General features: G+C 37.9%; 1 protein-coding gene across 4 annotated transcripts in view; it reads left to right on the plus strand.

The window, feature by feature from the left end:
• ARFIP1 (ADP ribosylation factor interacting protein 1) overlaps positions 1 to 6,362 on the plus strand; it is a 145,462-nt gene extending 139,100 nt beyond the window's left edge. For all 4 annotated transcript variants that reach the window (XM_027866995.1, XM_027866992.1, XM_027866993.1 and 1 more), the window contains one exon: positions 4,512 to 6,362. In XM_027866995.1, coding sequence (XP_027722796.1) covers positions 4,512 to 4,667 — 156 coding nt within the window. In that variant the 3' untranslated portion in view covers positions 4,668 to 6,362. The remainder of the gene's footprint in view (positions 1 to 4,511) is intronic.
• Positions 6,363 to 17,741: the final 11,379 nt, after the last annotated feature.

The raw sequence follows: 17,741 nt of genomic DNA on the forward strand, positions 1-17,741 counted from the left end.
AAAAAGAGAAAATAGTTTCCCAAAACCAGCTGGCTCATGCACAGCATCCCGCATCATCTGCAGTATGCTATGACTGCAGTCCTACACCTCTGTAAAGAAGTGGTGGAAATGCATTTTCTATGCTCTTCCCAGATTTGGTCATTAAAAGTACACAGCATGACTTTCATTTTCTTATTGCCATTTACATTGCTGTATGTTATTTACATATTGTTTTCCGGTTCTGTTTACTTCACTCTGGATCAATCTATTTTCCCATGGTTTTTCAGAATTCTTCATGTTTATTGATGTTTACAGTGAAATAATATTCTATTACATTCATGTATCAGAGTTTATTTATCTATTCTTCACTTGATAGGCACCTACCTTCTTCACAATTTCTTTACCACTGCAGAAACGCTGTAGTGAACATTTGACTTACATGGTGCCTTTCTTTCTGTCCTTGACCACCATGGAGTATGTGCCATCCAATAGATAAAGGGCTAATAAACAATTTTGTCACTTTTAAATTAAATGAAAACATCAGTGCCATTCCTCAAAATTCTAGATTAGAGGAATGGTGCATAATTTCAGAGTAGGTCTGTTGGGCCAAGTTAATACAAGACATTTGTGTGCCCCAGCAAGACTAGAAAAGTGCAGCTCCTTCCCCCCATCCTAAGCTGTAGGGGTCTTGACTTATAACATAAATATTTGTGGGCTGTTAGTTGCATTTTTACATGTTTATTTGTTTATTAATATTATCTTACTATCGTTCTTAGTCAAAGCAAATGAAAATCTTTAAAATTGAAGTAGGATTTTTCTGACATGAAAAAGAAAACTTTTTAAATGTTTAAAAATCACTTATGCCAACTGCTTACCTTATATATCACTCTAGCCCTGTGTTCTTTCCAGGTTTAAGGATTTCACCTGAGATGGTTCATCAGGCTTTCAGTCTCAGGGTCGCCCAAGACGTGGCTGTTGTTAATTGTCCATACAGCTGTTAGTTTTCATGTTGTTGCATGATGCATTTTAACTCCTTCCTGTTGAGCTAGCTCCTTTTCCAGATGCTCTTTCTCTGCTATCCTGTCTCTGTCAGAGGAAGAGGGAAAAGAGTTCTGTGGTTTTGAAAGCTTTGGGGCGAATGAAGAGTGTTAGACACCCTAGAGGCTTGAAGAGGTGGGGAGCTTACCCTGCTCGTTCTCAGGGTTTATGATGCAGTTGCCAGAATAACCATACCACCCAATTCTCTTCTACAACTCACTTTGGGTTCAGCAGAGTGGAAATTCATTATAATAATGTTTCTTGCCTGTTAATTTACTGAGTATGTCACATTTATCATAGAGGTTATTTGGGGGGGTGGCCTTTTTTTCCACTCGCAAAAGGTTCCTCTGAGATGCATAAAATAATTCACTAAAATTAAAGGTGGAACCAAGCTGTGCCATGTTGACAGTGTGACTATACTGAGATGACTCAGACCATGATCCCCATTCATACACTTACAGATTAAAATGCACAGACTTGTCCTGTGCTATAGCTTCAGAGGTATGGGTTGGTCTCTGATCTAAGCTGCTCATCTCTCCTCCCTTGCCTTTTGGAATAGAAAAAACGGTATTTGTTTGCATAGAATTTCATGGAATTGGAAAGAGGTATCCCCCAAAAAGCAAATGAGACTGGAGTACCTCTCAGCCAGAACTGAGGTATTGTGTTGGTCTGTTTGGTTCTCAAGAGTTGGTGGCTTTGGACCAAACTGTCCCACTTTTTCTAGCAGATGAACATTCACTAAATTGATGATTTCTGCCCGTGTGTGCAGTTCCTGACTTATGTCCCTCACATATGACTGATCTCCGTAAAGCAGGTTTCCTAGCTAAGTAAACTGTTAATTTCCAGGACTCCCTCTTCCTACCCATTCTTGCTTCTTGGGAGACTCTTGTGCCTCCCCCCACCCCACATAGGTTCATTAGTGGCAGCCCTAGTAGGAGGGAAGAAGTAAAGAGGGCAAATCCCCAAAACTGCTCCTCTCCTTTCCCTTTCATCATTGCAGTTCCTCCCATCCTACTGGGCCCCTACTTCCATCATTTTTCCTCATCCTTTGTGTGCTTTTTATGATCCCCCCCCCCAGGTGCCTGCCCTCTCTAACTACATTTTATTTAACTACCTCATATTTATTTTAGATTTATTCTGTACCTGCTTATTTTTACACCTTGTTGTCATTCCCTCCTCACTGCCCTCATCAGATCACAGGTTCCTTAAGAGTGAGAATTGTTTTCTTTTTTGTATTTATATCCCCAGCACCTAGCATGTAGTCGTTGTTTAATAAATGCTTGTTGATTGATTGTTTCAATTTCCCTTAGAAAACCTTTTAAAAAAAAAAGTGTACTCAGTGGGCCAAGAAGATAAAAACCTTTGTCAGAAACAACAGGTGGTGGCAGAGGACAAGAAAGCAGAAAGAGCAATCAATCCTTGGGTTCCTATAATTTTTTAAAGGTGATTAGAGAACCAGTATCCCTGATGGACATTTTATTACCAAGACCTCAGCTGCCTTATCATCTTTTCTGCCTTTGTGGCTGGACTCTCGAGAGCCCATGGCCATTAGAAACCAGCCTCAGGGACTTAAGACCATTAGAGGGCCTAATTCCACTTCTGGATTGAGAAGGACAACCCTGGTGGCACCCTAAATTGACTTTCTGGGTGCATTTTCCCATAGAAACTTTGTTTGACGTAGTTTGCATTCTACAGTCTCTTAATACAGTGCTCTAGCTCAGTTTTTGTATACTAGCCAGAAAAAAAAAAAATCTAACCAACGTAAACAGTATTGTTTCTATGAGAGGATACATGCCAAGTTCTAAACAGCCAACCTTAAAACAAGTAGTTAGAAGACACACTTTTCCCAGGTTGGGGGGCTGCATATCTTAACTTGTATGTCCAGCAGCATCTTTCTCCCACCTGTTGCCCCCATTACCATTACTCTCTGCCTCTCCCTTCCCCCCAAGCCTTTCAGAGCAATTGTACAAAAGCCAGCTCAGAAGAGTTCAGATCCTGGGGATCTTTTCAGGAAAGAAGCTTTGTGTGTTTCTTTGGTGGTGTCATACTAAATCATCTGGCCAGGTGCAGTGAGTCATGGTTGTTTAGAAGGCAAGGTGGGACAGTGGAACCCGTAGTATGTTAGCCTCTCATTTCTTGGCCTACTTTCAAATGCAATTAAATCACAAATCAAAATGGATTTGGCCTCTCTAAACTTTAAATGTATAATAAAACTACATGATTGATGCAGTTTAGCCTTGATTTTAAACCCTAGAATTGAAATTATAGTAATGTTGCTTACAAATCTTTCTTACAGAACTTTTTACTACAGCCAATTCACTACATTCAGTAAATGCATCCAGTTTCATTATCATAATCGTTGAAGTCACCCTAGCCTTTCTAAATGTTTGCTCTTTGTGGTAAGCTACAGAAACAATATTGAATTCAGATATGAAAGTGTTTCTACCTTGATAAATGTAGCTTCTTTGTTCCTGGGGAAAGTTGTACATCTTCCCTCTTTGAATTTTGTGAGAAATGGAGGAGGAGGAGGAGGAGGAGGAGGTGTGTGTGTGTGTGTGTGTGTGTGTGTGTGTGTGTGTGTGTGTGTGTGTGTGTGTGTGCTCGCAGATATAGAACATTCAATTCAGACAGGTGTGGTTTTCATGTGTAAAAAGATTAAAATCACATTAAGGGTTATTTGGCAGTTCCTCTTAACTTTAAATTGTTAAACAGTATCAGAGACTTCTTTTTACAGTCTGGTGAAAGCTGTGTATCCCTTCCCAGAATGTTTTTAAATGTATAAAACATAGAATTTAAAAAGAAACTGATTATGTTGAAATACAGTTATCAAAATATTTTTTTAAAACCAAGTTAACAGACCCCAGGTTCAGTACCTTGGCTTAGGAAAATGTGTTAATATAAATCATTGAAAGAACCAGGTGTTTGAAAATGGCAATGAAAGTCATGTGAGATTTAAATAAATTGACTTTAAGAAAAGAATTGACTGTCTTTAGCTTAATTTTTAAGGGTAAGTGGTCTAGTAATTACAAATGATTTGAAAAGCACCATGCTACTCAAGTTTTACATTGTGTTCAGCTTGTTTTTGAAGCAGACCCTTCATGTGAAGTTAAGTCTTTTATTTGGCATAGCAGTTGTGTGGGCATTCACTGTACCCAGTGGACAGCCTACATGATTCTGAGCAAACTTCATTTTGTGAGGGAGTTCAGCAAAATTAATGTGAAATTAATGCATCCAAGAGTGTTTGGAAATATGTAATTGTGTGCTTAGTTTTTATAAATACCCAGTGCCCAGAAAAACACGAAATACACAGTGACGATTCACCAGCCGCATCAGACACTCTTTTACCAATCTGCATGGAATACTAAATCACTAGTGAAACTTTCTGAAGGAGGAGTGATGACTTGCGCTACTTAATTAAGGCATGTAATAAATTACCTTCCAGTTCAATGTCAGTGTGCTTGCTTGGTCTTTTAACTCTCGACTTTTGTCCACAGGTTAAAGTTTTGCACAATCAGCTGGTTCTTTTCCACAATGCCATCACCGCTTACTTTGCTGGGAATCAGAAGCAGCTTGAACAGACACTCAGACAGTTCCACATCAAATTGAAAACTCCTGGAGTGGATGCCCCATCCTGGCTTGAAGAACAGTAATCAGACCTGGAAAAAAAAAAAGACTCATTGTCATCTGAGAACCCAATAAGAATTAAAAGAGTGTAGGAAGAGGGGGAGAGGACCGATATGTTGATTGTTGCACAGACAGCTTTAATTTTTCCCTTTTAATACTTTAACAGTTGAACTGTTCAAATCAATGGGAAGGTGGGTGGCTTTAATATAAACATAATTTCTATAATCCAAACATAGCTTTTCTTTTGAAGAACTTCTTTTGTATTGTGAGGATTGTTGGCTATTTCTGTAATTCGAAAACATCTAAAATAGCTTTGCACTGACAAGATACAAATTTGTGGTTTCTGGTCCTCAAGATGTGGGCCAGTTATGACTTTTCCAAAGGGAGGTTTACATAATTTGTATCAACATCTAATATTTTATATATGAATATATTAAACATCTTTAAAAGATTCTTTTCCATGTATTATTTTAAAGAAGAGAGTAATACTATTTTACAGAGTAAAATTATAGGGCATTTCTGCAGCATCCAAACAGAGGAAGGAGCTGTAAGATGGTTGATTAACTTAAGGGATTGCAACAGGATGGAGCTGTAGCGCTATAAGTTTGTTTTAAAAATTGTGAGTGAACAAGAATCATACTGTCTTTTCCATGAAGCTTCCAAGATCACAGTTGTATTATTTAAAGATTTTTGACTGGGTGGCTCTTATTCAAAATATCATTTTTTATCAAAAAGCGAGACCTGCTTGACATGAAGAGACCACCCACACTTGCCATTCAGTTGGTCTTGGCCATTTTGACAGGTTAACTTTGGAATATAAGTTCTTGGTCATTTCTAGTCTAAAAATCTGTGATAGAAAAGTTTTTAGGCAGTGTTGCCCTTTCAATAAAGTAGATTCCTAGACAGATTTCACTGTAATAACGCCATTCTAGCCTTAAATCACAGAGAAGTGCCTTCTTAGATACAATAATTCCCTTTGAACCAATGTACATAATCCACAGGGTAGCCCCTTCCAAATAATGTTTGCTGTGTCTCTCTTTAGCAGAAAGGGGCACTGTAGAAATGTTGAATTTCTTTGTACTCACTAAACCAAGTTTAAAGTTTATGGAAAAATCACTTTTTAAGATGTAATTCCTTTTGAGGAATAGTAAGTGGAAGGGACTTTTTTTTTTCCTTTTTGATGGGGGGAGGGTGCAGTTTGGATAGGAGGAGGAAAGAAGGAGACAGTAAGGAAAGCCAGTAGTCTCTTAGTTGCTGGTCAGTGTTGACTTCTTGTGAGTGATCTGTCTTGTTTTCCTTCATCAGTAGTGTAATCCTTATTAAATGTAAATTCTCTGTTAATTTTTTATCATAGACATAATTTAATATTATTTTGAGAGGTGTCTCTTGCAGATGTCCATTTATTTTGTGTTGAAATGAAGTACTCAAAAATTGCTGTTATTTACAACTATTTCGACTATATGATTTGTTGCATATGTTCAGATGCCTTTCAGCTGAAAGGCATTTTGAGTTATTCTGCTGGTTTCCAGTGCCTAACACAATGTAACATGACTGTAAACCACAACCCTATTTTAAATCATTCCTTACTTTATATTTGTATTCTGACAGAGCCTTAGTTTATTCTTAGGGCACAATTTTTTCTTGTGATAATAGTTCATTTCCATTCCCCAGAATGTGCCTCCATTGTGAATTTTGTATTCTTATTAAAAATGTTTACTGCACTAGCTTGTTTCTTGACTCTTGCTGGTTTAAAATATGGATATCCTTAGGACCAATATGTCCCCCCACCTCCAACTTGTAATAACTTATTTGCATATGTTATATTTAAGAATAGAAAAATTCTGCTATCTTGATTTAAAATTACTTTCTTTTCTTTGAGTAATTGTTTTCTCTCACTTAGATTGAATCTCCTTTGGGGAGTGAACATCTTTAGACATCAATGACAGTTTAGCATAGTAAAGATTGCCTTAGTTGGTGAACTATTTCATAAGATTACATTTTTAAAATATACAATTATTGATCTTTACGTAAATTATATATACAAATAATAATAGCTAACATTTCTATAGCGTTTACTATGTGCCAGACACTGTGCTTAAGCGATTTATAATTACTATCTCATTTGATCCTCACAGCAATCCTGGGAGGTAGGTGCTGTTATTACCTCCATTTTTTAGATGGGGAACCTGAGACAAACAGAAGTTAAGTGACTTGCTCAGGGTCACACAGCTAGTAGGTGTCTGAGAGTAGATCTGAATTTGTGTCTTCCCAACTTCATTCTGGGTGCTCTATCCCCTGAAGGTGGATGTATTACCTGAAGCAGTTTCATCATTAGTTTTTAACCTAAAAAAGTAAATTGAACCAAGGGAAGAAAAGAATCTTTTGGACAGAAGTAGGGAAAAGCTAAATTACATATTCATATAATATACACATAAACACGCACACACACATACACACACACACATACACGTGTAAGGGGGGGAATGGTAGCTCTACTCCTAAAATTTAAATTATTCCTGAAAAATACACAGGTCTTCCTGGTCTACAATGAAGAATGCACAGAGAGAAGAAAATAAAACCTAAAAAAATCCAATGTTTGCAGAAGGAATTCAACAAAAATCTAACTTTAGAAATGAAGATTTCCAAAACTTATGACACAGCTGTGATTATTTCAGAAACTTACCCAACATATTACATCTCTAATGAAAGCCAAGTATGTGACTAAGTAAAATCCCCTTAAGTCCTTTGCTTTATGACCATCTAATTAAGCTTGTCGAAACAGAAGTATGGATCCTGTGCTTACACTAAATTTAAATATATTGTGTATGTTGAGTGATTTTTTTTTTCCAAGGGAAAAAGTTATTTTTAATTCTAGTGTGCTTGAAATACATCTGATGCCACCATAAAATTTTAACTTTTTAAGTCTTAGATAAATTGACTTTAAGATAACCTCCTATTGCCCTTTGACATCTACTATTCCCTAGATTCTAAACTATGAAATACTGAATTTTATCATTGATATATATTACAAAAGAAGGACCTTTCCCTTCTCCCTCATTTTAAAAAAAATGCCCTTTGCAGAGTCAATTGAAAACTTTTCACAAGGAAAAGAACAACATAACTTAATTAGTCAACTCCTATGTCTATAGTAGGAGTTTTTTGCAACTTGTTTGGTTGCTATTTTTGGGGTTTATTCTGTCAGCAGGAACAAGGTGGTGCCACTCCCTCATAAACCTACAGATCTAAGACCTCTCTTGCTCCAGTGCCATTTTTTACTAGGAACCAATAGCAGGAAGAAAGGCCTGCCATGGAGAGGCATAAAGATTTTCACTAAGAGGGCTTAAATAGCATAATAAATTTGTTGCTTATATTAGAAGTGATATAGTACTTTTTTTTATGTTTACTAAGTTTATAAGATGACCCATTAACCTTGAAGCTAATAAGCCACAAAGATGGACGCTAGGAAAGTGAAATCATTTGAAATATCTATTATCATACCATAAATATAAAAAACATCTGGCAGAGTACCTTGGTAATGTTGGGGCCTGACATTTATTTTATAGCAAACTACAAACACAGACCTAACTTCTGACAGTTCACAATGAGCTTTCAACATGTGCTTTCCTAGATCATCGATTTAGAACTGAGGAAGGGGCTTCAGAGGTCATCCAATCCATTCCCTTCTTTATAAATGAAGCCGAGGCCCACAGGTTAAGTGACTGGTCCCAGGTCATGTAAATGGTGGAGGCAGGATTTGAAGCCAGGTCTCTCAACCTTGAAGCCAGTACTCTTTATACTGTACCATTATGTTTAAGACATTTAAAGCCACTATCAAACAAGCTGTTTTCTATTAAAAAATTCTCAGTGTTCATTGTTATAAAAATTAATTCTCAGTGCTCATTGTTATAATAAATTGTTTCCTTTTAAAACTAAGATTGTGAATAAGATGATGATAATTCAGTAATTCCAAGATCAAATAATGCTCTGTAATTAAATGAAATGTATAATAAAACTAATTAGAAAAGTTGTTTGTCCACCTTAATAAAAGGTGTTACAAGTCACTTCCCTGTAGAGTTTTCCTGGGTTGAAAATGTTCATTGCTATGAAAAAAAATCCAAGGAATAAAAATAAAATATAATTATAAAATGTTATCCCTATAAGAAACCTTAGAGATTATCTTTATCTAAGCCTCTCCTTGCACAGTTAAGGAAGATGACGCCCAGAGAGGTTGTTTTGTCCTAAGTCACACATAGAGCTAGAGATATAACTGGACCTAGAATCTAAGTTTCCTGACTGATGACCCAGTGCTTTTTCTGTTAACGTAGAATTTTGAGTTTGAATAGACCTTAGACATCATCTTATTTATATTTTACAGGTAAAGAAACTTAAGTCCCAGAGAGGTTGAGTGTCTTGCCCCATGTTACACAGGTATACCAGGGATTCAATGCAAGGTCTCTGACTATAAACCTAGTGCTATGGAGCACGATAAGTACATTTTATTTCATTTTTTATTAGTTCATTAGTTTTTCCTCAGAAAAATATACTAATTCTAGTGCGGGCATATTTCTAAATTTCTCCTACAAGGTATATGTATTCTTACTATTAAACTCTCAGTAGTACAGTTATTGGCCGTAAGAACTGAGTACTCAAGCCTCCATCATCTCATTCTAGCCAAAGAGAAGTTGAAGGGTCATACTAGCGTTGACTCCTCCATTTTGGATTGGATGTGTTTATTCTGTAATCCCAAATTCCTCTTCTACTTTGCATTATTGTTGCAGATTTTTACTGGGAGGGAAAAAGCCTGTCAAGTAATTTAGACTTTAGCAAAATTTCCCTAAATGAAGTGATGATAATCGGCTTTTCTGTCTTTTAAGATACTTGTATTTCCAGCACTTGCATTAAATGGTTGCACTTCCCCACTCAAAAGTTTCCTGCTCAACAGGTTTCTTTGCACAAATGATCCTTTACAATAAATTGCTGTGTGACATTCTTCATTGTACCAAGAACTGTAAACTTTTGTGTGAGAAATAAAATTCACCTCTTTATAATAAGTGGACACTTATTGATTAACCCTGGTTTGTTTGTTTTTGTTTTTTTTTTTATTTTGGTACTAGATCCCATCATTTGATAGAGGGATTTTATCCACCATAGAATGAAATTGTTTACTATGAGAACTGCAGCTCTGTTTCTACTCTATCGAGTGAGCTGAATACGTAGTCAAGGCCACAAGAGGATTTCCCCAATATTTTCACAAGCCTGAAACTTCCACAGTGGGCAGGCAAGAAACCCCACCTTGGTTGGAGCAAAACTTTCTCTGTGTTTTGATAACAAAACTTCTTTCCCAGTAGTACTTCCTTCCACCACTATAGAAGATGATGATTTAGGAGATAAGAGAACAAGTGGATATTGTTCACATACTGTAAAAACAAACCAAAAAGAGATGTATTGTGTAAAAGGCAGGCTTTCTGCTATCACCCTCAGTAACCGTCGTGGTACAAAGGACACGACTTCAGAGTGGGGGACTTAGGTGGAAACTCAGCTTTGCTATTTGGTCATCTGTGTGACCTGGGACAACATTTAATCTCTTTGGGCCTCCATATCTCCAGATATAAAATTAAGGTTGAAATTGTTCAGGAAACACCCAGAACCATTTAATGTTTTGGGGGGCACCAGGGGAGGAGCTTAGCTAGTCTGTAAAGTTCCTTCCAGCTCTGAATCTGTAATCCTATGAACTCTTCTTTCAGGGTTCACTCCTGTTCTGGCTCTCATTGATGTGATCTACCAGCCTTAGATCACGTCCCTTCCTTTCTCTAGGAATTCAGTAGCTGACTTGTAATCCTTAGAACATGAAGACCCCGCACTGATGTTCCTTCAAATTCCTGGGCCTCTAAATATGTCATTCTCTTAAATTTCCATGACCTAAAGGTTTCTAGCCCAGTCAGCTAGATATGCCTCATCCATGTATGTGCCACTTGCCAAATTTTTAACCGACATTCTTTCACATCATAGTTTCTTCTCCTTTTATCTCTCCCTTGCCTCTCCTAAACCTAATCTTCTTTACCACAAGCTCCCCCCCTGGATATTTCATCATCTCCTGTGGGTTCAAGATTTCTCTATGTGGATGATTATCAAATCCATATATTCAACCCTAACCTCTCTTAATCTCCAGCTGCCCATTGTCTACTGCTTATTGGCTATGTCCCAATAGGCTTCGGTCTTTCTGAACTGGAATTCGTCATCTTTGTTCCTAAGTCTGCCCAGCCTCCTAATATCCCTATTACTGTTGAAGGCACCATCACTCAAGTCACCCAGATTCATGACACTGGAGTCATCTTTGCCTCTTCCCTCTCCCTCACCTACCCCTTATGACCCAATTAGCTGCAAATCCAAACAATTTTACCTCAACACCATCTCTTACATCTGTCCCCCTCTCTCCATACGGCCACCATCCTAGTTCAGGTGCTAGTCATCTCTTCCCTCAACTATTTCCAACAGTCTTAATTGATAGTCTGACTTCCAGATTATCGTCCCTTCTCCAAACTGTCCTCTATAATACTGCCAAAATAATCTTCCCAAGGTATAGATCAGACTGTGCTACTCCTGTTTAAAAGCCTCCAGAAGGATAAAATACAAACTCCTAGTCTGAACCTTACACAATTGTGCTCTCATCTCTTTCCACACCCCTTCACAGGCTAAGTTCCAGCCAAACTGGGCTATGAGCCATTCCCTGAACTCCACCCACCTTCCTCCTGGCATTCACATAAGCCATTCTCCATGCCCAAAATAAACTCCCTGCTCATCTCTGCCACACGAAATCTTGGTCTTCTCTCAAGACTCATTTAGAGGTCACCTCCTCTCTGAAACTTTTCCTTATCCCTACAGTTCTTTTCTACCTCCTCCATATGAATGATAAGCTTCAGTAAAAGGTCTTTGAGGGAAGGATGGTTTAGTTTTAATCTTTGTAATTCTAGCATCTAGCACAGTTAATTGAGTTGAAGACACCTATATTGCAAGGCTTTGGATATTTAGTTTCTGCTAATAAATGGAACAGAAATATCATTTCTTTCTGGACCTGTTTCCTCATCTGTAAAAGGAGAGAGCTAGACTGGTTCTCTAAAGTCCCTTTCATCCCCAATATTCTGTTATCTAGAAACAGGAAAATCCAATTGTGTCAAGACTAAGACTTGAAAAGAGAACAAAGGAAAGGTAGAAGTGGTATTCCTTGAGGTAAACATTTTTTTTAAATGATGTATTTATTTTTAGTTTTCAACATTCACTTCCGTAAGATTTTGAGTTTTAAATTTTCTCCCCTTTCCTCTCTTCCCCCCTTCCTAAGAGAGTGTGCAATCTGATATAGGTTCTACATATTCATTCATATTAAGTGTATTTTCACTTTAGTCATGATGTATAGAAGAATTAGAACTAATGGGAGGAACCATGAGAAAGAAGAAATAAAACAAAATAATTAAAGAAAAGGAGAGCAAATAGTATGCTTCTGTCAGCATTCAGATTCCATGGTTCTTTCTCTGGATATGGACAGCATTTTACATCATGAGTCTTTTGGAGTTGTCTTAGATCCTTGCATTGCTGAGAAGAGCTAAGTCTATCGAAGTCAGTCATCACACAATGTGGCTGTTACTGTATACAACGTTCTCCTGTTTCTGCTCACTTCACTCAGCATCAGTCCATACAAGTCTTTCCAGGTTTTTCTGAAGTCCTCAAGCTCATCATTTCTTATAGCACAATAATATTTCATCACATTCATATACCACAACTTGTTCAGCCATTCCCCAATTGATGGACATCCCCTCAATTTCCAATTCTTTGCCACCACACAAAGATCTGCTATAAATATTTTTGTCCATGTGGGTCCTTTTCCTGTTTTTATGATCTCTTTGGGATACAGCCCTAGAAGTGGTATTGCTGGATCAGAGGGTATGCACAATTTTATAGCCCTTTGAGCATAGTTTCAAACTGCTCTCCGGAATGACTGGATCGTTCACAACTCCACGAACAATGCATTAGTGTTCCAATTTTCCCACGTCTTCTCCAACATTTATGATTTTCCTGTTTTGTCATGTTAGCCAATCTGATAGGTGTGATATGGTTGAGGTAAACATTTTTTAAAATGTTTAACTATTTTTTTTCTTTAGAGTAATGAATAAAATGCTTTTGCTTTTATTAATTTCGTGCATTAGTATTAAAAAATTAATAAAGAGCAATAGAAAGACATGTGCATGGAAGTAAGGAACAATCTATTGGTAAGGGGACCTCAGTGAGAGCAGAAGCATTAGACACCATCAAAGACCTGTCATGGGCCAGGCATGGAGCAAGGATCACAGACAAAAGAGCTCAAGGAAGGGGCTGCATTGGTACCTCTGAAATACTCAAACAAGTAGAAGAGGGCTCTGGCATGTTAGTTGAGTGGCTCCTCCATGGAGGATTTATAGAAAGAAATCACACAGGATAAAGGTGGAGAGAGAGTACCCACAGCTCTGTAAAAGAGAAATAAATGTTAAAGATGGGGTCTCCATACCACCTAACCTTTTCTTCCCCCAAAATGATTCCTAAAAATTATACGGTGGGAGATTCCTGGCAAAATTTTAGTGTCATTGAAGAGATGATGATGGTGGGCAACCAGCTAGGAATAGGAGCTAGAAAGACCCAGCTTGATGCCATTAGCATGAGGTTGATCTATCTGATCACAGATACAGATGCAGACAGAGTTTAGCCAGATTTTTTTATTTAATAATATTTAATGTTAATATTAATTAAATATTAATTATATTTTATACTCTATGAAACTATTCATTTATTAAATTATATTTTTAAATATTTAATAATTTTTATTTACTAAATATTTAATAAAATATTTCATACTATTCTTATGGAGAAGACGAAAAGATGTGAACTAAACAATAATGCAATTAGATAGACTTGGAGCTGGTTGGATGGCTAGATTGGAAGAGTAGTTTTTAGCATTAAGGTGATGTAATAGATAGAGGACTAGAATCAGGAAGACCTGAGTTCACTTCCTACCTCAAGCACTTACTAGCTGTGTGATCCTGGGTAAATCACAACTTCTGCCTCAGTTTCCTCATCTGTAAAATAGAGATAATAATAGCACCTGCCTCCCAGGGTTGTTGTGAGGATCAAAGGAGATAATAATTGTAAAACACTTAGCACGGTGCCTTGCACACAGTAAGCACTATATAAATGGTAGCTATTTATTTATTATTACTAGCTGTGTGACCCTGGGCAAGTCACTTAACCTCATTCAGCCTCAGTTTCTGTAGCAGTAAAATGAGGTTAAAAATAGCACCTACCTTGCAGCTTTGTTGTGAAAATCAAGAGATGTAAACCTTAAAATTTTTGCAAACCTGAAAATGCTATGTGAATGATAGGTATTATTGAATGCCAACTGGATGAGAGGTCTCCAGCGGTATATCACAAGGATCTGTACTTGGCCCAATCACTTGGAAAAAATACATAGATTATATTTTCAGAATATTTGCACCTTCTACAAAGCTGAGAGGGACAGCTAACTCACCAGCTAACAGGGAAGAATCTGAAAGATCTTGGCCTGAATCTGATAAGATGAATTTCAATAAGAATAAATGTAAAGTCACCTGCCTGGGGAAGGCATGGTTAGATTACAGTTTGTCTGCAAAATACCGGGGGTTTTAGTGGACTGAGCCAGTCTACTGAAGCATAGGTTGACACGTGCGTGTCTTAAGGAACAATACATTGCTTAGGGGACTTAAGCATTAGACACCAGTATGTATAATTCGGCAGCCCCTAGGGGACCTCAGGCTACTCTAAGGGAGATGAGCTTCTAGGAATAAAGCAGTGGCAGTCTTTGGGTCTTCACCCAGGTCAAACCACATCTAGAGTGGAGTGTCCAGTTCTGGGTACTACATCAGTAAGCTGGAGAGCAATCAGGGTGGTGAAGGGCTTTGAATCCAACCCATATGACATCATTTGAAAGCACTAGAGATATCTAGCATGGAGGAGAGAATACAGAAGGCAGAGAGAGTTGCCCAAGTATTTGAAGGGTTGTCCTGTGGAAATTAGACTTGTTTTGTTTGACTTTAGAGGGCAGAAACAGGAACAATGGGTACAAGTTGCAAAGAGTCACAGTTAGGCCAGAAATCAGGAAAAACTTCCTAACAATTACAGCTATCCAAAGGTGGAAAAGGCTGCCTCAAGAAGTGGGAGGTTGGGGCAGCTAGGTGGTGCAGTGGATGGAGAACCAGCCTTGAAGTCAGAAGGACCTGAGTTCAAATCCGGCCTCAGACACATAACACTTACTAGCTGTGTGACCCTGGGCAAGTCATTTAACCCCATTGCCTAAACAAAAAAAAAAAAAAAAAAAAGTGGGAGGTTGCCCCTTCTCAGAGATCTGGTTGGTCCTGTTTGAGAACAAACGACAAACCACAGCCACAAGGTCTGCCAGAGGCAGGATGACCACCTGGTCAGTATATGTGACACTGGCGATTCCTCTTGGCTATGGGTTGGATTTTGAGGGCTCTTCTAACCCTACGTCCTGTGATTTTAATGTAAAATGACCTATGTTGTCAGGTCATTATAATAAAACACGCACATGCTCCAAGGATCTATGGTGGGTTCTTTTTGTTTTCCAGATAGGGAACTCCCACTGCCAAGTAAGTAAATTTAATAAGTAAATCTTATCCGAAGCCCAGAGCATTTCAGTGACTTGGCCCAGGGTCATACAGCTAGTGTCAGAGGTGAGACTTCAACCCAAGGAGTGATGACTTCAAGCCCAGCATTATATGCACTAAGCCCAAAGGAATCTCTGCTGCTTTGTTAGTACCTGGATCCAAGATTCAAAGACAGAAATATCAGATGAGGAAACTGAGGAAAGCGGTGAAGTGGACTTGTCCAGTCATACAGCTAGTAAGTGACTGAGGCTGGATTTGAATTCAGGTCTTCCTGACTCCAGGCCTGGCACTCTATCCACTATGCCACCTACCTGCCTGACCAATAATATACTTGACCGTATTATGATTATGTATAAGAGACATGATTACATATAAGATATATATAATTATACATGACAACATTGTGTTAGAAAAATACTTATAATACTGCAAAATATGCCTTTTAGGTATATTATAAATAGATCTATATGCAGAATGGACCTTTCAGGATCTGGGTAGGAAGGAATATCCTCTAGGAAGATAGTCTGGAATTCTTCTACATCTATTTCTTCTGTACCACAGGGGCAAGGGCTTTGAACCACACAGAATACCCCCTTTATTGCTCCTTGTGGAATTTAGAATCTTCATTGAGCATGTGAAAGAAAAGGGTCAATGTTGGAAAATACAGCAAATCAAAAAGTGAAAGGAAAATAAAAAAAAAACCTTGTCTTGTTCCAGGCAAACCAATTTTTAAAAATCTTTAAGGATCATATAAATTAAGTATTGGGGGGGAAGGGAGAGATGAAATCACTGGTAGTCCTAGCTCAAAAACTGAGACAAATAAATTCCTTGTGGCAAAAGTTGCATTCATTTGGTTTGGGCTTTCTTCTCCCCTCCTCCACGCCCTCAGTTCCTTTTCTGAAACTGAGTGCTTTCTCTATTGTATATATTTGACCATGTAGAAGATATGAAATCCAAAAAGCATAATCACTTTCTTTGTCTTACTATAAAATTGATGGTTTCTTCACTTCTCAAGTTTTTCACTGCTTCTCATAAACTGGCAAAAATCAGGAACTGCTGGATTCTTTGACATTCCATTTACAACAAAATTTAAACTATTTACAAGTAAATTAAACAAAAATAATTCTTTGAATAAACTATGCTTTTTAATATACCATACATGGCCATTTTAGGAGTAAGGCAACTTAGACATAATACACTTTTATGTTCAAAGCTAAGAGTGACTTTGGATTGGCACATCTGGACAATGTTCTAACATACAAAAGAAGACATTGCCTATATTTCCATTTTAACCTCAATTTTTTTCTATTTATACATAATACATATATTATTTCCCCCCAATTACATATTAAAACCATTTTTTCTAAACATTTGGGTTTTTTTTAAAGTTTTGAGTTCCAAATTCTATTCCTCCTTCCCTTCCCTCCCTTGCCCTGATATGGTAAGCAATCAGATATAGTTAACCTCAATTTTTAAAAGAAAAACTCTGCCCTCAATTTCATCTTCAGAATTTGTAGAAATTTGGTATCTCTGAGAGAGAGACAGTGAGAGAGAGAGAGAGAGATAGAGAGGGAGAGAGAAGTTATACCTTGTTAAGACTGTTTTTAGTCTCTCTGAACAAACCTACCACAAAGAAAATTAACAAAGTGTAAACAGAAAGATTGGAAATGAACAAAGAGTTAATTTTCTTGCCCCAAATCATTGATGTGAAAGACTGCCTAAACCCACAAAGCAAGGGAAAGTTAAAGCTTCATAGCCAGGCGCTGGTCCTAACTTGCCCCTTTGTCCTTTTAAAAAAAATTTAATACAATGACATAATATAAGGCTGTTGTGTTGGCTTGGGATTTTCAGCCTTTGGAGTGAATATTTGTGCTCATGACCAGGAGCAATGAAAACAAGTCTTTTTTCCCCTAACACAAGCAGCTTCAGTCTGTGCTGCACCAAACTTCCTTGCAAATGACCTCAGCCCTGACCTTGCTTTCTTCCAGGAAGATCTATGCCAGTCTAGTCTTGTCTCTAGATAAATTATGCAGTAGAATTTTATGTGAATTTCTTTTCACTAGGGGCTGAACTAGGGCCGCTCGAGGAAGACACTACAGACTGAAATGGATTCCTAGCCTGGTGACTTTTCCATGTCGCCTTTTTTAAGAGGCATGGCCTGTCTTCTGAAGCTTAAGGACCTCACCCATGGGTTTGGTGGAGCCCAGTTTGTGATCCTGGTTACATAGATGTCTCACTATGGGTGTAGCTCCTTCTAGGACACAGATGAGCTTAAGGAGTCATAAACTCCCAGAAGAGTTGAGGGTGCACCCTTGATTCCCATTCTTGGATGCCTTCACTTAATTTCATTTCCCAAACTCCTTCACATAAGAGGCCTTGCCTGAGCTGCCAAGGCAAGAGATTGCCACTCTCCTTGGG

This window comes from Vombatus ursinus, unplaced genomic scaffold (genome assembly GCF_900497805.2).
Source record: "Vombatus ursinus unplaced genomic scaffold, bare-nosed wombat genome assembly UNPS02014784.1, whole genome shotgun sequence".
NCBI lineage: Eukaryota > Metazoa > Chordata > Mammalia > Diprotodontia > Vombatidae > Vombatus > Vombatus ursinus.